The sequence below is a fragment of the Phalaenopsis equestris genome, unplaced genomic scaffold (assembly GCF_001263595.1).
Source record: "Phalaenopsis equestris unplaced genomic scaffold, ASM126359v1 Scaffold000203, whole genome shotgun sequence".
NCBI lineage: Eukaryota > Viridiplantae > Streptophyta > Magnoliopsida > Asparagales > Orchidaceae > Phalaenopsis > Phalaenopsis equestris.
Genome location: NW_018164645.1, coordinates 1,878,741 through 1,900,038, shown reverse-complemented (window position 1 = coordinate 1,900,038; position 21,298 = coordinate 1,878,741). Strand labels below are relative to the sequence as shown.

Here is a 21,298-nt window from a genome sequence, read left to right as displayed (position 1 = left end):
TCCGTCAACCACCGCTTACTAGACGTAATCAGTCAACGTTATAACGTGAAAATCTAGTAACCCTTTCCCGCCTGTGGGACAAGGGGCATCTGTAATCATCATCTTATAGTGGATTTTTACAACTAGGCCAGACCCCGTGGTTTTTCCCTTTTTACGGGTTTTCCACGTAAAAACTTTTGGTGTTATTACAGCTTGATTCATTTTCATCTGAGTGTGTGCTGAATTTTTGTGCAACGCTAAAACGATAATCCTTTACTCTACCGCCGCGAATTTTCTAGCACGCATCATATGTAAATACATAAAAATTGTACGGTATGTACAAAAATTTTTCATTAACTTTATTATATTGTATATTTATATGCTCTAATAAAGACTAAGTCATATAATTGCAATAACAATTTGTTTTAATAAAATTATTTTTAATTATGTAAAATCATGTTTGTTTGTGAATTGAACCCAGAAAATATGATGCAAGTAAAGGGACAGAGTGGAGAGAGCAACAAAACTTCTTATTAATCATGTTAACCCTCCGTAATTCACAAAATGATTTCTATATTTATAGAGTAGATGGTGCATAACGACGATATTATATTTTAATCTCAACTTTCAAAGAGTATGCACTAGGGTATTTTTGGTATTTTAATTGCTTTTTGATTTGGTTGGTTGACTTTTGTTGGCTTTGGGTTGATAGGATTAGATTTGTTGGCCGAGTTAGTCGGTATGGACCAGCTCTATCGTCTACACTTTGTTGGCGTGAATCGACCAACTATGATTGTTTATCCTTTACCTCTAATGAAGACCCTCAGGGCTTTCCTAGGATGGTTGGAGATGCTAAATAACCAAATCCTTACTTAAGTCTGCACTTTTGTGGTGATCATTAGCTCGATTATCATTTTATATCGTTTTTAGCTGAGCGGCTCATTCTTATCCTCTGACCATCTCTGGTGTCATCTCGTGGTTCAGTTGCATCAGTCTTGCCCTTATAGGATTGCTATCAGGGTTTTGAACCTCTCTAATGGCTCAACCATGGAGATTTGTTGCGAGAGAGAGAGAGAGAGAGAGAGAGTGAAGTGAGCACTGACGAACAATGACACGTCATATCTTGTTAATGAAATTATCTCACTATTTATATGTGAGATAAAACAATACGATGATGTTTCATTTTTGCCTCATTTTTAATAGGATACATTCGAGACAATCAAGTATTTTACATATGTGAGCCTATCGCTTGAAAGCTATCCGCTCGTTCAACTGAACTTGTATGGTTTGTGCTCGACATGGCTGGTTCGATTGACTTGGCATAGTTAGCGTTGCCTGTTGGCTGAGCTTGATTGGCTTCGGGTCGGCATGACTAGTTCAATCGGGTGAGCGGGTGAGTTAGTCCGACTGATAATAGAAGGGGGAGTTTCTGAACACCCCCTATATTAGAATAAGATGCCGTGGGGCTATATCTTTCATTGAGTCGGCTTCTCCATGTTGATTGAATTCAATTTCTCTTAATCTTGTTTCCGATTAAACAACTCATATTCAAGCCATCCAGCCATTTTCATGATTGGGTCAGCTTTGGACTTATTTGCTCTGGCTCAGGCGACTAGATGTGATCAGAAAAGTGGACCTCCTAATCATGGTTATATTTTCATTAAAAAATGTTATGTATCATATGAGCACCACTTTTATATTTGTGCGGAATAATTCTTCAATTTAAGATACAGCGGTAAGTGTGTCCATCTATACGTGGATACCTACTCGGGTCGAATCTAATGGTGCCGAGAACGTCTGAACCTGGTCGGCTCTTCACTCGATTTCGTTTTAACCGGCTCGTTAGGGTTTTGTATCGAGAAACCGTAAAACCCTGACCGGACGCATCTGAGAAGAGAGGCGAACCTCCACCATGATTGAAATTCATCGGGACCGGCTGGAGAAAAGGGAGAAGAAGACGATGGAAAACAAAGGGGTTGACCAAGGGATATTCGCTTCCTGTACGTTCGTTGATCTCGGGTTGCATCCTAGTTTATGCGAACACCTCAAAGGTCTTCCACCGCTGTCTTTTATGATACTGTCTTTTCTAAATACAGTAAATAAACCTGCTTATAATGTCTATTTTTTTAAAAAATTTCAGATAAGATGGGTTTCGTAGCACCCACTCAGATCCAGGCACAGGCCATTCCAGTTATACTTTCTGGGAAAGATGCGTATCCTTTTCACTAGGTTTTAGATGGTTCAATAGGCGCTTAATTCCATTAAAACAATCATTTTGTTTGCTATTGCTAAATGTTTACTTGTATAGAGTTAGATTTGTACATATTTTATTCTTTAACTGGGATTTTATAGACTTGTCAATGCGGTTACAGGCACTGGTAAGACTATTGTGTATCTTGCACCCATTGTGAACCTCCTTCAAAAGCGCGTACCCAGAGTCGAGAGGTCCGATGGGACTTTTGGTAAGTCTTAATTGGTGCTTGTATCGCACCGGAATGGATTTTACTTGTCGGAGTTCATATATGTTTATTATGCTATAATGTTATGGCAGTTGGGTTCAAAATATTTACAAATTAAGATCGTGTGATTGAAAGTTCATCTATTAACTGAAATAGATTTGAGAGGCAATTATTTTGACAAGTTCATCAGGACCAGGACAAAGACGCATAGGCTGTTGCCATTGCTTAATTTAATCTTTGATTATTAAATGAAGTTTACCTCAAAACAACACATTACCAAATGTAGTTGGAGTTGAGCTAATTAATGCAATACAAAATGATGATGGCAGGTGGGTGTGTGTCAGGTGTTAGCTGATCTGCGTTGGTGGTAGTGAAAATCAAGTGTATTCTTATTGATCAACTTGGTTGTGCTGACAAGGTTAATATTGGATGACTCGTGCTCTTGTCAATTGGTCGTGCAATGTCAAAAACTTAAGGCGATTGGTTTAGCTTGGACTTCAGCCGACTGGCCAAGTGGATTGAAATTCGCTCGACTAGGTTGAGGTACAACCCAACAATTTTTATGAGAATCGGGCAATTGTCTGAATGTCTAAGTGATCATTATACTCGAGCCTATGTGAAGTGGCCATCCGGATTGCGTGATAAAATTCAGGGTGATTGCTCAAATTATTTGGTAAGAAAATCTCTTAGGCATGCGGTGGAGAAATGTGTTTAGGGATGTGTGGGCACAAATTGAATGGCCATGCTTGTCAGTTGATCAACTGTGGTGGTAGGCAGTCAAGTGTGTTCTTATTGAAAAACTCATCATTGCTTATTGACAAGCTTAATAATGGATGACTCGTGCTTTTGTGGGTAGGTTGCGCATTGTCCAAAACTTAAATGCAATTGGTCTAGCCTGCAAAACACGGGCCTCTCGTGCATGTATACTTGGAGTATCGGCAATACCGAGGTTGGAGTCCGGTTGTCGATCCTATAGAGATTTGAGTTGAATTCAAAGGAAAAGTTCTAGCTTATAGCTGTCAATCTTAGCCTAAAAATTTAGATTAGCAAGTTCAATTTAAACCTATTTTAAAGTTATGAAAAACAAGTTTATTCTAGCAAGCAAAAAGATTCTTTTAAAAAGTCAGGTGTCTGAGAGTTTTCCCTTTTAAATTGATCAAGTGATTGATAAAACTAAGTATTAGATTTAAAAATCGTGCCGATCAGGAGAATAATTATTCGTTATCCCCTTTCGGTGGTCTAATGAAGATTAGCAATCTCAAGTTCAGTATCCTAAAACTCCTGATTCCCTCAAAAGAAAATGTCTCATAAAAGATTGTATGAATCCATTGACAATATTTCTATTTCAACTACTTCATGTGGTTAACTCTTTTGTTCCATAAGGAATCCTTCCAGATATCAATATTCAGAAGGATATTAACAATCAACTAGCCAAGGAGAAAGTAAATTAAGCTCTCAAGTCACTTTTAAATTACAATCAAAGTCCAAACAATCTCAAATCCTTAGTCTTATACAATTACTATCTCAATTTAAGAGAGAAACAAGAAGACTACTCACTATTTATGGCAAATTTCATCAAAACAAACTTAGTTTTGTACATAAACATCAAAATCCAATCTTTACAAAAAAGTTCTGAAGAAAACACAATGAAATTGACATATCTCCTTAAAAAACAAGCAATTTGAAGATGTCACTCACAACAAAAAATCAACTCTTTCAATCCTCCCAATCACTTTCCTTTCTTCTCTTCTAATCTCTTTACAGAAACTTTTGGCGTTCTCTTCCAATTCCTCTTTCAGGAATGACAAGAAAAATAAGTGAAAAGGTCCCTCCAATTTGTGCTTTGGCCTTCTATACATTTACCAACAAACTGAAGTTTGAACTGCTCAAACCGTCAAAATTTGCGTGCTGGTGTCGTGGCGCCATAATTGGCACAGAGATGCTACACTTTTTTTTTCCAATACTTCTAGGCGCTAGTGTCGCGCTCCATTTCCAGCGTTTAGGAAAGATTTGAATTATTTGACATTATGAAAAAAAATAAAAATCTTATTCCTTCAATTGAAACACCTCCTGAAAAAAGTACTCCCTGCACATTTAGAATATGTTTTTTTGGAGGTTTATCTAAATTATTTAATTATAATATCATCAGAGTTAAATGAATTACAAGAACATAAATTATTAGAGATTTTAAGAAAATATAAGAAAGCCTTTGGATGAACATTAGGTGATATCAAAAGAATCAATCAATCGATTTGTATGCATAGAATTTTATTAGATGATCATCGCGAACCGAAATTTGATCCTCAAAGGAGATTAAACTCTATAATAAAAGAAGTGGTTAAGAAAAAAATTTTAAATTTGTTAGATGCCAAAATTATATATCCTATCTAGGACAGTGCTTGGGTAAGTCCAATTAACTACGTTCCAAAGAAAGAAGGTGTGACTGTTGCTATCAATAAGAAACAAGAATTAATACCAACATGACAAGTCATTGGTTGACAAATTTGTATTGAATATAAAGAATTAAATTCCGCCACTAGGAAATTTCACTTTCCTTTACCTTTTCTGGATCAAATGTTTGATAGACTTTTTGGGCAAAAATATTTTTGCTTTTTAGATGGATATACTGATTATCATCAAATTTTTATTGCTCATGAGGATCAAGAAAAGACAATATTTACTAGTTCTAATGATACTTTTGCTCCAATTCTCTCTATTGGCCTCTCCTTTTGATTCTTCTCTCCTCTTTTTTCATTCCTATTCTCTCTATGTGAACATTCTTTTCTAATTCATTTGTTTTTTTTTTTTTGCATAAATAATATATGATGAAATGGCAAAAGTATAATATGTTGAAAAACATGTCCATATAAATAACAAAGCTGCTGTGACTATCTTTCATTCGGCAGGTAAATAATTTTATACAAGATACGGAAGAAACAAAATCAAATACAATTGAAGAAACTAGAAAATGGATCATGCGTGTACAATTATAAAACACGTTCATGGAGCCATGCATCATAATGTTATCAATTGATAAAATTTAAGACAAGTCTAATGCATACGCGAAAGGTGGAACTCATTTTTGCTAAGTTTTGTTCCCCTGAAATTACTCATTGAAAAGGTCGACGCCCAAGTGCCTTTACTTATCAAACTTTTTACCAACCTGGAACTTTATAATTAACTTGTATAAAAAATTTGATCCCAAATGTAAATCAAATGTTCATTTGTGAGTATTGTAAGCTATACTAAGGCTTGAACATCTTAATTGATTTTTATTATGCTTGTTTATATTCAAGGAAAGCCATTTACTGTGCTCAAGCATCGGAATTAAACAGTGGGAAAAGCTAAGAAAAAAAAAAGCATGCTAGAGAGCTGATTTAACTTTGAAGAACGATGTTAGAATTCGAGCAACAGTTGTTCAATTTATAAGTTAAGGTTGTAGAAGACAAATTATTTGATTTCTTCCACAAGCTTAATGATAACATTTGTTTGTTTCTTTATCCCACCAATTTGGAGTTGACTTTAAGAATTCTCATTTTTTTTAATTCCTGCTCTCATGCATATAATTTATGTTTGCCTTCATGTTTTATTTTGGAGCTTATAAATCGTTTCAGTGTTGGTGCTTGTGCCTACACGGGAATTATGCATGCAGGTTCATGAAATTTTGCAGAAGTTGCTGCGTCGTTTTATTTGGATAGTGCCTGGATTTATCATGGGAGGCGAGAACAGGACGAAGGAGAAAGCTAGGCTACGCAAAGGTCTGGTCTTGTATTTTTTTTCATTGTACATAAATTTGCCTTGAAATTATCATTAGTTTTTTTTTGTTTCTTTAAATGAATATTGTTTTTGATATTTATAGTGCTTATAGCACCAATTTGGTTGCATTTCCAATTCATTTACTCTATGTGATGGTTTCCTTGATGTTTTGAGCTGTTAACTCATACTTTTCTACTTGATTTTGCATCACATACTAATATTTTAGAATTATTTTTATAAATGTAATTTTGAAAGGATAAACTTGGCTTTTTTGTCACTTTGCTTGCAGAATTCTTTTCATTTTTTATATGGCATTTTGGCATTCATCGTTTGATTTGAATTTTGTATCTTGAAAATACTTAAATTGATGAATAAATAGATTAGTTCTGTTCTGGAAATTGTCTTGCAGCTCCTTCATTTTAATTTGTTATTGATTGCTTTTTGGATTTTAATTTGGAAGTGCTAGAAGAGAGAGATTTTGACAATACTATATCTATACTCAATTGTCTTTATACTTAAAGCATATGTGTCTAAATTTAGTCAGGGTAAGAGGTCAATTATGAAATATAAGAAAGGAATATATTGACTATTGAAAAGTATTTTACTAAGAAATAGTGCATATTCTTGATATAAATAATTGACAAATGTTGCAATGTAGATATTGTAATACTTCCCACAAGATTGTGATGGCATAGAAGATGTCAACTTGCATTTAGAAATAGTAGTGACCAAAGATGAAGTTAAATACATCGTTACTTAAAAATTGTGTGTCGCAAGAGGAACTTGATCGATCTGTAAAAAAGAGAGTTATGTGACTCGAATGAAAAGAGTTTGCAATGAGATTTATATTAGGGAATGAATGTATAGAACCTTAAATAGAGATATCGATAGAGGGTTTCAACAAGTATTGTTGATGAAGTATATTGATAGCTTGTGTTGACACAGGGGTTGGGGGGGTTATGGTAAAAACCATGTGTTGGGGTTATGACAAAAACCATTGGCATAAAAATCGATGGGGAGCATAGTTGGATTGCAAAGGTGAATAAATATTGCAAGAAATAGAATAGACCAATTGTCTTATTTGTTCATGACGGTTGGTTGCAGGTTGTCCATATGAGGATGTCACTGAAGGAGAAGCTAGTAGTGTGCATATAAATCTCATTTAGAGTGAAATGTGATGGTTGGTTGGTAGAAATTGGAAATATATGTAGTGTTGGCGAGAATGTGTTTTGAAAAGTTCAAAATTGTTCTAGACTATTATGGCTAGAAGAGAGAGATTTTGGCGATACTATATCTTTACCCAATTGTCTTTATACTAAAAGCATATATGTGTCTAAATTTAGTTAGGGTAAGAGGTCAATAATGAAATATAAGAAAGGAGAATATATTGAATATTGAGAAAGTATTATACTAAGAAATAGTGCATATTCTTGATATAAATAATTGACACATGTTGCAATGTAGATATGGTAATATACTTCCCACTAACTCATGATGGCATATAAGATGTCAACTTGCATTTAGAAATAGTAGTAACCAAAGATGAAGTTAAATATATCCTTAAAAATTGTGTCGCTAAAGGAACTTGATCGATCTGTAAAAAAGAGAGTTGTGTGACTTGGATGCAAAGAGTTTGCAACGAGATTTATATTAGGGAATGAATGTATAGAACCTTAAATAGAGATATTGATAGTGGGTTTCAATAAGTATTGTTGATGAAGTATATTGATAGCTTGTGTCGACACAGGAGTTGGGGTTATGGTAAAAATCAGGGGTTGGGATTATGCCAAAAACCAATGTCATAAAAATCGATGGGGAGCATAGGTGGATTGCAAATGTGTATAGATCTTGCGAGAAATATAAGAGACCAATTGTCTTATTGGTTCACGGTGGTTGGTTGCAGGTTGTCCATATGAGGATGTCACGAAAGGAGAAGCTAGTAGTGTGCATACAAATCTCATTTAGAGTGAAATTTGATGGCCGACTGGTAGAAATTGGAAGTTTATGTAGTCTTGGCGAGAATGTGTTTTGAGAAGTTCAAAATTGTTGTGGACTATTATGGCTTTAATACCATATTAAAAGGGGGAGAATTGGAACTAAATTTACTCTATTCTCTTTATGACACAAGCATATGTGTCCTTATAGAGAACAATGATGAAAAATACTATAAAAGATAATATTTTTGATAACAAGAAATATTATAATAATAAATAGTGCAAATTTTTTTTTATTAATAGTTAATGAAAACATTGAAGTGTTCTTATTATTTTCTCGCATTATTATGTGGTTGGACATGATTTTTGCTTAATTTACTAAATTCTTAATGAACTAGCCATTCCTAATGAATTTCCCTATATACATCGACAATTAAATAAAGTATACATGACTAGTCAAATCTTGATGTTTGACTAAACATAAAATTTTATGATTTGAATTTTGAATTTCATCTTTTATTTTTTTTTCTTTTCTAATTTCTTAAATCCGCTATCAAAAAGCATTCTATTTTGTTTTTTTTGCCTGCAACTAATGCCAACCTTCTATTTTTTTGCTTTTCCTTTCCAATTCCATGCTCAAACAAAAGTCTACACTTGATATCTTAACACTTCCGTTCAAACTAATTGGAAGTATCTTCCATAGTGAGCTTGATGGCTAAGTTGTCAGATCGCTTATTATGGAGAGTCAACTATTTATTGTTTTGTTGGGGTGCCATTTTCAATTTTTTAATCGGGTGCTTATTTTCTATCATATTTTAAGCCTTATTATGAAGAGCTGAAGTGTGGGATATCAATATAGCTGCCTTGTTATGAGAGTAAACCTTTATTGGTGATGACATGAAACCAATGAACTCTTTCATAATCCTCTGCATCTATATTGTTTCATAAATTTCATACATAAAAAATTCTATTTCAATTTCTAGCAACCATGCTCTACTTTTTCAATTCACCACATGACAAGATTCCTTCTATCTAAAGATGCAATTACCATATTTAGACCCTTTTTCCACAATGTTTTCTACCCAATCTACATCGCTAGAGACTTCGGTTTGTAGATGTCTTTATATTTTGAGCAATAAATTTAAGGGGCATTTACATAAATAGCAGACAATTCTTGTATATTTACATATCTAACATAAACTTTCATATTTACACATGTAGCATTCAAATATTTAATATCAATAATAGCACTATTACTATTTTTAAGAAGTGATATACACTTTTTCATGCATAGTTTTAAAACATCAATGTGCTATATATGTAAATATGAAATATTAGATGTCAGAAATTTAAGTACATAAGAATTGTGTGCTACGAATGTATATTTCCTTCAATTTTTTTTCTGGAGTTTTCTCTATAAGTATCTTAAGATCATGTCAATAACTTCAAGTTGACTTGGCCTTAGAGATTGCATAAATCATTATTCTAAAAGTAATTGTAACATATGGAAGTGTATGGAATATGCTAGATTTCCTTGATTTCTTCGGTATTTCTTAATTTCTTAAATGTCCTTGTGCTTGGCAATTTGTAATTTATGATCATGTTCAACTAATATCTTTGGTATTGTTTATTTACTTAAATGTCCTTGGGTTTGACAATTTGTAATTTATGATGAGGTTCAGTGGATGTTCCGGCTGTTTGCAAGTTTTTTTTTTATCCTTTCTTGTTCGTTAATATTTAACATCATCACTTGTAGGGTTAAACCAGTAAAATAAACAAGTAAAATTGCAATTTTTATTAACTTTAAATATCTACGAACTATTGTTTGATATTTCTGACTTGCTAAAAACCAGTCTTTTATGATATTCCCAAATTATTCAATCCATGCTTTCGATATTTTATGTCTACGTAAGGACTTTCCAAAGTTTTTTCCTCAAAACATGGTAAGTTAGAGTCGTGGATGTTTCTCTTAAATCACCATTAAGAAAGGTATTTTTAACGTCCATCTAATGTTGTGTCCAAATGGAGTTTATTGCTAAGAAAACAATACCCTTATTTTGTTTCTTTCTTTAACAGAAGCAAATGTTTTCTGATTTTTGACCCTGTAGGTCTGAGTAAAGCATTTTGTCACTAGTTTGCCTTTTATTTTCCTATGTTTCCATTAAATTTATACTTGATAAAAAACACTCATTTGCATCTCAGAATTTTTTATTTTTAGATAGATCAATAATTTTGCAAGTTTCAATTCCAAGAGCTTTTATTTTCTACAACTGCTGATTCTAATTTGGATCCCCTTGAGCTTCCTATATATTCATTGGAAGAAAAAGTGAGAAATCCTTGAGTGAAGGCCTTGTGGGTTGCTTTGTGGGGCACAAATTCCTTTTCTAAGAGCTACTTGCATTTCAAGGTTAGAGGGTCTGATATTAGGACGAGCATTAGATGAACTAATTTAAGCACCTACAGTTTTTTTATGATTATTAGTGAGTTTTCTGATTAATCCTTTGCTGATTATATGGTTAGGCTTTTTGCTTGTTGTAAATTTCTTATTTTATTTTTCTCCGCCCGCTTCTTGTAAGTTGTAATACATATAGACTTGACAATAATGGGTAAAGTTTCCTTGTATTTGTAGCAACTTATCCCATGGCATGCTTTTCTTGAATACAATAAGGATATTTGGTAAAATAGTGGTTGGTAAGGGAATATGAGCGTTACAAATATTATTTTCATCTACCCCCAAAAGGAATTTTGGTTATGGTGGGCTGAATTTCTTCAAAAGAAACATTCGTACTATGAAAACTTTTAGTTTGTGAATTATACGATGTATTCTCTTTGTTCTAAAGCATAGCCTACAAAGACACATCGGATCAAGATTAAAATTTATTAGGTTTATGAACAAAATAGTTTAACCATCATAGTATATTTGTATTCTAGTAAAAAACAAAGGTCAGGTATTTTGTACTTCAAAATACAAGTTGAGATTCTATTGATCAAATAATATGCTGTAAAAGTAGAATCAACCGATAAATGTTTGGGAATATTTCTTAAAGTCATTATAGCTTTTGCAACTCCTAGCTGTTTGTTTTTACGCTTATAAGGACTATCTTTACAGTTACATTGATGTGTGATATCATTATCTTCAAAAATTTTTTAAAGTTTTCATATCTTATTCTTTTTCATTATAGGTGTGGAGAATGAATATTTTTGTTTGTAATTGATCTTCAACCGCCTATAAAAAATTTTAAATCAATTTTCAACTTAAGAATTTTTTCTCATCAAGTAGATCTAACATAAGCGAGTTTGTTCTTTAAAGATTGTATGTTCATCAATGAATATCACCAACCTTTTTTATTGGAATGAGAAAATCTTCAATCACCTATAAAAATTTTTAAATCAATTTTCAACTTAAGAATTTTTTCTCATCAAGTAGATCTAACATAAGCGAGTTTGTTCTTTAAAGATTGTATGTTCATCAATGAATATCACCAACCTTTTTTATTGGAATGAGAAATAGCAGTTAATTTGCTTAAAATATCACGTTATGTTAAAAGAGATGGTTTTTAAATAACCTAGGATATGTATTTTTAAGATAAGAAAGACTACTGCGTCCTAGTTTACGACGCCAAAATATTATTTTTCACGAACACGGATCAAATTTATACCACCAATACTATCAGCCATTTTAATTTAAAGTTATCAAAGTAGTAAAATCCATTGATCATCTTAGCATAGTAGCACTGCCATTTGTCCTCCCCAAAAATTGGTTCTGAATTAATTATGAGATTTAAGGATGGCGAGACAACAATTAGAATCTTAGATAGTTTACTCACCAATGAGATTACAACTTTACAAGTTTGGATCATGTCAATTACCTTTGAGATTGAATTTTAAAATATCTATTTCAGTCCTTTTGCAGCAATAAGTGAAACTAGGATTAATAGTACAAGTTCTTTTATCTTCATAGCAGGTGAGGAGTTAAATTAGATTAAAAAGCTTGTCATGGATCAGAAGCTCCTAGTTCTATGATAGGAGGATACTTGAACAAGAGGGGGCATTCGGATTGATGCCTGATTTCACGAAAGAGGCACTGGTATTACCACATGAATAATTGGATTTTAGATATTTTTGAATATGATCCATCTGCCCTCTGCTGAAAGGTCTGCCGTTTAATTCATTTTGCATGATTCCCTGATAGGTTTCCATCATTCCCCTCTCATTATATGCCGTTCTCTGCTTTGAAAATTTGCCATGAATTTTACAACAAGTTTCTTGGGTGTGATGAGGATGGTTACACCGATCACCAGACCTGAGATTATCATTTCTTTCCAGTTAATTGATCACTTTATGGGCAATTTTGTTGACAACAGTTAAAGCCACATCCAGTAGATTCTTTAGAAATTTTTTTTTCCTGCTGTAAGAAGACTTTGGTTTTCTTCACTTGGTGCATTAGAAGATACTTTGTTAATAGAGGGAAGCGGAGATCTACCAATAATTCTATCTTGGATTTCATCAAATTGCACATTGAGCCCTATAAGAAATTTTTAATTATGATCAACCTTAACTTTTTCTTTAATAATGACGTCTTCTTTTTTAGACTTACATTCATAAACATTGAATAGATCCAGATCTATCTACAAGCTTCTGAGAGTCGAGAAGTATTCAGTGATAAAATGTTTTCCTTGCTGAATATCTCCAAAATTGAGTCTCAACTCAAGTTTTGGGATTGATGTCCTAGATCAGAGTAAATATAATTCCTGTTATCTCATAATTCTTTGGCTATGGCATAAAACATATAATTGAAGTTAATGCTTTCATCTATAGAAAGGGTATACATCACTTCCGACAGGGCAATAAAGAGTGGAATGACTTCAAGCAGAGTCAGGGTAGGCTTTGATTCCATGAGAGAAAGAGAAATTCTTGTCAGTTTTTTACGTTATCACAAGACTGGACATGATTTATATTTACAAAAGCTATTTACAAAGTTAGTACACCTTTCCAACTTTATTTCCTTATTTACATTCTTAATTAAATAAGAAATATACGTGGATATAATGAAATCTTAATGTTTTTGGTCGAGTGGTAAACGCTGTGATTTGATTTTTCAATTCCACATTTTATCAACATTTTCCCTTTCATTTTCTAATTTCGTCTCCAACCCCAACAATTTCCTATTTTGCTTTTTCTTCCTGACCAGCGCAAGCCGTAAATTTTTTGATTTCTGCCCGTCACAGTCTTCCATTTTTGGTTCTCTTTTTGGGATTTTTGCTAGAATTGAAATATCCAAGGGTCTGTTTGAGACGACTACAACTTTTTGTAAAAGTTTTTATAAAGCTATGGTAGGGAAATAAATTTCTTAGAAAACTGTAATGAGAATTATAAAATTATTTTTTTCCTTCCAAGAAGCAAGGCATTAAATTTTTTACTACCACCACATTTTAACAGAGTTGGTTGCAAAAAACAGCTTTTCACTAGAAAGTTTTCTTAAAAGCAGCAAAAAAGTAGTTTCCAAAACAGAGTTGTGGTGATGATCTAAAACACAACATATGTAGAAAGCTGTTTGAAACAAACATGATAATTTATATATGATAATGTGTGCCATGAAACCTGAAATATCATTCTACTTACAAAAATGATATTTTTTGCTTGATGATCTCAATGCTAAGTTTTGTTGGCATATTTTGTTTCAGGAATATCAATACTTATTGCAACTCCTGGACGCTTATTGGATCATCTAAAGCATACCTCATCGTTCATATACACAAACCTTCAGTGGATTGTTTATGACGAAGCAGACAGGTTTGACTCATTTTTGGATTTCTTGTTGTTGCTATTTGACTTACATATAACATTCTAGCATTCATTTTACATTTTGGTTATCATCAATATAGCATTTTACATGTAATATTTCTGATAATCTTACGTTTTTTACATGGACTGATGTGCCTATTATTTTGTTATTCATTGGCAGGATTCTCGAACTGGGGTATGGCAAAGCAATAGAAGAAATTCTTGATTTTTTGGGTTCCAGACAAAATAGTGCTGTTGTCGGGGAGAACGAGAGGACAAAGCGTAACAAAATTTCAAGGCAGACTTTACTTCTCTCAGCAACTTTGAATGAAAAGGTGAATCATTTGGCTAATATTAGCTTACAAAATCCTGTAATGATTGGTCTGGATGACAATAAAGTTTCGTGCATAACAACAAGTACTTCGGTAAAACGGCTATTATTGTTAGATTCTGACAGTGATGGGAAATTAGAAAATCTAGGCCCTTTACCAAGTGAAGCAACAGAAAACTATATCCTTCCCTCCCAATTAATTCAGAGATATGTAAAAGGTGACTTTATGAAAACTTTCACATATTGGAATGTCTGTCAGATATAAATGTATTTTTTTGTTAAGGTTTGCTGAGGACAACTTATTTTACCTCTACTGTGCAGTCTCCTGTGGTTCGAGGATGGTGTTACTTCTTTCCATTATTAAGAGTTTGTTTGAAAAAGCTGGTTCCCAGAAGGTAAACTTACATGTAGGGCTGCTCTCACTTCTAGTTTTACTAGATCTGTTATTTTTGTCTATAATGTGGAGAATAATAGGATAATGTTATTTTCTGGATATTAAAATTCTGGTGTTGTAGAAACATTTAATTGCTATATTCTCAGCTTAGTTTTATTGCTAAATGAGAGGACTATCCATCTTTTATAATGTTTTCAATTTATAGCCAGTATTGAATTTTCTTTTCTATTGATACTGAAAATCTGCTAAACTTTAACTTCTGTTTGAATATTGTTTTGTCGGATTTAAGTTTTGTCTCTGTAAATTTTTTTTTTTTGTCTAATTTTACTGTGAATTTAGGATCCAAAAATTGAAATGAAGAAACAAATTGCCCTTGGCTCCTGTGCTACAGTTTGATATTGCAGGATTTGAACTGCCACACAAATTTCTGCTCAGTTAGATTCCAAACTTTCTCCCTTGAAAGCTAAACAAATTAATATGGCTTATTTAAGCTGCATTTGATATATCTACTTAGCGCTGCAATATGTTGTACTAGTTATCATTGTTGCTTATCATCATTCATTAGTGTCGTCTGATTCAAAATGAATCCGACATCAAAATATTGGCTTTTTATGATATTAAATTGACTTGACAATAATGTTGCGTAACACTGTCAAACTAGTAGGATTTTCTAAATTGTTTTATGAGGTTTGCAAAGATTTGAGCTTCATATGCGATCAAATATAATAATGACCTTTTCATATTATGATTTGATGTTTGAGAAAAAAGAAATTAGGAAGTAATTGTTCATAAAAATCATAGTTATTTTTTCTTTCATTTAATCCTTACACCGCTTTTTCTTCAGCACGTGCTTCCCGTCTCACTTTATCTTTCTCTGAATTTACCCCTTAACAATAGAAAATTCTCTGTTAATAGCTACATAGAAGAGAACAATAATTGCATTCCTCAGTTTTTCCTTGGATGGTGTTGTTGGCATTGTGATTGCACGAGATAGATAGATAGAGAGAGAGAGAGAGAGAGGGGTTATTGGATATTTTGTAATTGGTTTCAAACCTTAATTACTATATACATTTATGATAATCAAATTTATTATTTAAGAAGCAAGTAATTGCATAAAAATTCAAATCTAGCCTAAACATAACTATTTGATAATGAGTCTTTTATGATGTAGATTGAGGTTGGGTTATCCATGAAAAGATATTTATTTGATGGCATAAAAAAATTATGATGGTGAATTTTAAAAAATAAGTAAAGGGGATACAAAGATAATTATAAAGGAAAATCAACGAGGAACTCTAATAGGAAATAGCCATTTACTTTTCATTGTGTACAAGCATCATTTAACTTTATTTTAGCTCAATATAATTTTCTAAAACAACTCATTTCTATATTTATAAGTACTAAAATACATATTATTACATAATTTCGTGAAGGAAAGAGCAAGTACAATGATCTTCATGGTTTTATTGTATAAATGATGACCATATTACTTAACTAAAGAGATCCTTGATTATGATGCATGCGAAGCTTCGATGCAGTGAATATGGAAGGGCATGAGAGAAAAGATGATGTTCTTTGCTTTGTTTTCCTGCTTAAATTTTTGCTATCCCTCTTAAAAAAGAATATATCCCAATAAATGCTTTTGTGATGATTTATATCTTCATTGATTGCTCCACCTTTAATTGAAAATGTTGATGACATAATATTCTCATAAAGTAAATAAAATGTTTTTTATTTTCATAATGAAATTGAAGTATAATTTCTTCCCAAATTTCAATTATGATGGTGGCTATATAGCAATTTTTAAAATTAAATTTTTTCATGAATTGATGATGATTTTATTCTTCTTTAAATGGATCTTGAAGATGATTTGTATCATTTTTTGTTATTTTTCACCATAGTTCATGGAACTATGTTTGCAGAGTTAAAATATTTATTGTGGTTAGACACAACATTGCTATGATAAAAATAAAAATAAAGTAGAAGAGAAAGCATAGCCATGAAAGAAAAAAGCAAGGAAACAAAGCAATTGGAAGCAAATTAAGATAATTGGGATTAATATTTTTAATTAACTAGAAAAACAAAAATATTAAGTTATCCATTTGAAATATTTTTCGAAGGTTGGTCGACATACCAAAAAATTAACACTATCTAGATATCGAACCCTATAATTTTTATAAAATTGAAGGACAAATAACATAACAATTTATGAAAAGCCCTGAACAACAATTAAAAATAGAAAGAGATAAATTCACTGTTCAAGCAATTTTATAAAGAGAATTACCAAAAAATCAACATAAGATGGCTATTAAGCACTTAAATCTCCCTGGGATTGATGAAAGATGTGAGGAGAAAAATATTCATGAGGGAATTTTGAAAGCACAATTAATTACATAAATAAATATTTTAATGAGAGAGGGATTTCACCAAACTTTCCTAACATGTGATAGATGCCTAGATTTATGAGTCTGATATCAAATGATTTAGTTGGAGGGTGGACTGTCCATGATAGTATAATTGATTGCATGAATAAATGATAATTATACTGTTCAAGAGAATAATAAGAGGATGCAAAGATAATTCGAAGGAAACTCATCAAAGAATTATTAGTAGAAAGTCATTACGTACAAGCAAATATTAATATTATTTCAATCTGATATGAGATTTTAATACACCTTATTTTATATTGATAAAAATTAAAAGTATTTACATTATTATATAATTTTGTGGAGGAAAAGGAAGTTCATAAAGCTTTATAATTTGATTGCATAATTGGTAGCCTCAGCTTCTTCTCCGGCTATTGTTGCTCTATGCAGCCTTTTGATTCCTATTATTTCATTATAGCTAGCTAACCACAATTTCCTTTTTATTTATTTTTTTCTTTTGCTGTTTTGCTATTATTCCTGCCAAGTTATTGATGTGGCTATTTCCACCTACTAGCCCTCTAATTCAATTGCCATAATCAGTACTCAATAATAGTGTTAAGCATTCCTCCTTATAGCTTTATTGTTTCGAGGTAAAGCATTTTCTATTTTACAGTAATGCTTAAGGCAACTTGGAAACTCTAGTTTATGGGAGAATTTCTACTATAGTTTGTTTGGCGTGCTTAACATTAAAATTGACCAGTTTTCTTGATGATTTGAACTGACGAGCTTTAAATTATTATTCTGTTTTGTTTCTCATCTTGAGTATCTCAGATTCATTAGAAACCCCAGTCACTTTAGTTCAAATTGATATAGACCATATGGTTGCACCTTCATGTTGATCATTATTAATACAAAAAAATCTAATGAATGATGCATCAGAAACAAAAACCGATAAGATATACTTCTGAATGAATACTGTGGAAATATCACTAGAATTTAAATTTCTTTTCAAGTTTAATGAGAGGTATGAGGTTAGGTTGATAATTTGAATTATTTCTTAAAAAGTGCTGTTTTTTTATAGTGAAAAGGTTAAAGTGGACATATTCAAATTTATTGGCAGGAACAATGAACAAATCAAATTTGGCTCGATTATTGCTTTTAATTTTGTCCAAATTAATAATTAAGAAAATATGAACTCCTTTTAAAATCTCGAAGGCTAAATAAATAAAACTCGAACAAAATTCAATTAGTTAAATAAGTAATTTGCTATGATTTGTGAACTAGCTTGTTTGTTGTTCAATAAGTAATTTGCTAAGATTTGATATTAAATTTCATGATAGTTGATATATTATTAAATAAGTTTTGGTTAAATAAAAATTGTTTTATTATTTATTTGATATTAATATATTATAATTTAATATTTATAATATTTTAGTATTAATATCTTAAATTACAAAGGTTTGGAAAATTATCTTAGTATACTTACATGAATAATTATTTGTAGTTCACTCATATGGAAAATAACATATTGATTGAAATGTAGCATTAGAAATAGCATATTATAATCACATTATTCTTATTATTATTTTCATCAGTGATAAAGTGGTTTTCATTGATGTAATAATTTCATTTTTGTTCTCTCATTTTTCCTTATTACTTTTTCAGCCTGCTTTTTTTCTTCTGTTTCGGCATTCAAGTTCTTACAGGATTATTGTACAGATTGTGGTCTTCCTTTCTACATGTGATGCTGTAGATTTCCATTTTTTTCTTTTGAAAGAGTTCAAATGGTCCGCCAACCCGCATCAAGAGATGGATCTGAGGAGTACGTTTATCACGTGCAATGCGTTCAGGTTACACGGAAACATGGCACATGAAGATCGAAGGACCGCATTTCAAGACTTTAAAAATGAAAAATCAGCAATGCTTCTCTGCACAGATGTAGCAGCAAGGGGTCTGGATTTTCCCAAGGTTACATGTATAATTCAGTATGATTCTCCTGGTGAGGCTTCTGAATACGTGCACAGGTATGAAAAACATTGCGAAGATTTACATGCATACCACTCAATATCTATGTATTCACATGTCAAGTGCCAAAATTTTTATCTGATTATATACATGAGGTCATATTAGTCTGAGAGTCTAAATAAAATGTCAAATTAATTGTCAAAACTCTTTTAATATGAGTTAAATTGATCTCTGGAGTGGACCAACTTTTATAAAGAGCCGGGAAATCATTTTGACACTTTTCTCTTTACATATCTAACACTAAAACTTCAATTTTTATTTACATACCACCTTACATATGCATGAAAAGGTTTATTTCACTTTTGAAAAGTTAAAATGGTGGTATTTTTATGTGATACGAAAGATATGGGTGGTAGAAATGTAAAAAAACAAAGTTTGGGTGTTAGGTATGTAAGTATTATAGGAATTGGGTGGCATGTACGTAAATGCCCCGAAACATTTTTATCATAGTTCATTGCTGCGGCTAAAAAACATTGTTCCAATTTGCATATAAAAAAAGTTGTTTACCAACTTGTGTTTATTAATCCTCCGTGAAGATATCTGCCACAAATATTTAGGTTTTGATGCCCAAAGAAATTTGGTTACACTAACATTCTTATTTCTGAGCGTCTGTATGGGTGCTGATGGACTAAGAATGATACATTCGAGGATCTTTACTAGTCTAGATGAACTAATAAAATTTATTGATTTCCTAAATGCACTTAATTAACATGTTTTTTTCGAATTTTATTTTTCTCTTTCTAATAAGATAAGTAATATCACTTTTGATATGCAATGTGAATAAGTTAAACCTGCAAGAATTATTGAACAAATGGTAGCAGAATCAAGTGCAGGTGAAGATAAGTCATTATCTCTATTCTTTGAACTACCATTTTCAATTCTTTGAGGATGAGCTTGATTCGTCATGTCTATTAATATTTCATACTTGTTTCGTTTTATTAGCAAAAGATACACTTATTTTTAGCGGGGTATTTATTATCTTAAATTGAGAACCATAATAATCAAGCTTTGGTTTTCTCCCGTTAGATACTTATTTACAAACTCCAGTGCAATGCATCAGTATAATGGCCTAACTTCGCAAATGAAATCTGTAGTTTTGTAAAATTTAAATATTTGGATAGCTTTCGAAAAACCTTTATTCCTAAAATCACAAGCCAATGTAATATAGTTCTTTTTGGTTGCCATGTTTCCTTTTGGGCTATATACGGGAGATTAATATTTTTCTGTTGTCTTCATTCAACAGGGTTGGAAGGACTGCAAGGTTGGGCGAGAAGGGAGAAGCCTTGCTATTCCTTCAGCCAGTTGAAATTGATTATTTACATGAACTGAAGAAGCATGGCGTTTCATTAACCGAATATCCACTTCAAATGCTTCTCGATAAACCTCTCTTTTACGGCCAGAAGCAACATCATCAGAAGTTTCTGTCCTTAGACACACATCCCTGGATAATATTGCTTCAGAAGGCACTTGAAAGTTTTGTTTTTTCTGAGGTATTTCTGTCCCCCAATGAAATGAAACTCACCTCCTAATATCAAATATTCATTCCAAGAAGCATAATCATGTTATTAGAGAATATTGAATTAAATTTCCTTCTTTGTAAGCACATTACTTCAGTTCATCATATAAGTGGCTTATAATTTTGATATATCCAGCCAAAAATGAAGCAACTAGCGAAGAACGCATTCTGCACTTGGGTTCGAGCGTACACAGCCCATAGAGGGGAGCTGAAGAAGATTTTCATGTTGAAAAAGCTTCACCTGGGACATGTGGCCAGGAGCTTCGGACTTAAAGACCAACCTTCTTTGGTGTCCAAATCTCTACAGAAGCAAGTTAAGAAAAGACAGAAGGGCCAGGGGAAAGGCAAGCCATCCAAAAGGAGACAGCTTTCTGCTATTTAAATGTGATTGTAAGCTCTGGATCAGGTCTTCAGTTTTGGGTTTTTTGGTTTCAGCTGTAAATAGAATTGAGAGTTGGTAGAAGCTCATGGTTTTGGTGGTATTTGATGGGACAGTTTTGAGTGCTTGCTTTTTTTTATATGTTCTTTTTCATTTTTGGTGGATTTTGTAGTTGGTGATCAGCCATGATATTGATGTATATTGTATACATTAGGCATTTATCATGTACAAGCAATGTTTTTACCATCTATAATCCAGCCTCAAATTAGTTGCAATCCTGCCTAAAATTGTTCAATGTGTCTAACATGCATTTTTGCATGGTTTGTTTGAAAGATACTTTTTGCTTGTTTTTGTATTTTTTTCAATACAAATTGT

General features: G+C 32.2%; 1 protein-coding gene across 4 annotated transcripts; it reads left to right on the top strand.

Annotated features, from left to right (window-relative positions):
- The first annotated feature begins 1,772 nt into the window (after positions 1–1,772).
- On the top strand, positions 1,773–21,173 carry LOC110022929 (DEAD-box ATP-dependent RNA helicase 17). Of its 4 annotated transcripts, none has more exons than XM_020722092.1 (10): positions 1,773–2,030; positions 2,120–2,192; positions 2,332–2,441; positions 6,053–6,196; positions 13,813–13,921; positions 14,094–14,461; positions 14,565–14,650; positions 18,723–19,027; positions 20,272–20,518; positions 20,681–21,173. In XM_020722092.1, exons 1-10 carry the CDS (start codon positions 1,892–1,894, stop codon positions 20,924–20,926), a joined length of 1,827 nt encoding a protein of 608 aa, XP_020577751.1. In that variant the 5' UTR covers positions 1,773–1,891; the 3' UTR covers positions 20,927–21,173. The 4 variants fall into 4 exon arrangements, with proteins under 4 accessions (XP_020577751.1, XP_020577752.1, XP_020577754.1 ...); XM_020722093.1 differs by having other exon boundaries at positions 1,774–2,030; positions 14,565–14,638; XM_020722095.1 differs by lacking the exons at positions 1,773–2,030; positions 2,120–2,192 and having other exon boundaries at positions 2,339–2,441; positions 6,109–6,196.
- The last annotated feature ends 125 nt before the right edge of the window (positions 21,174–21,298 follow it).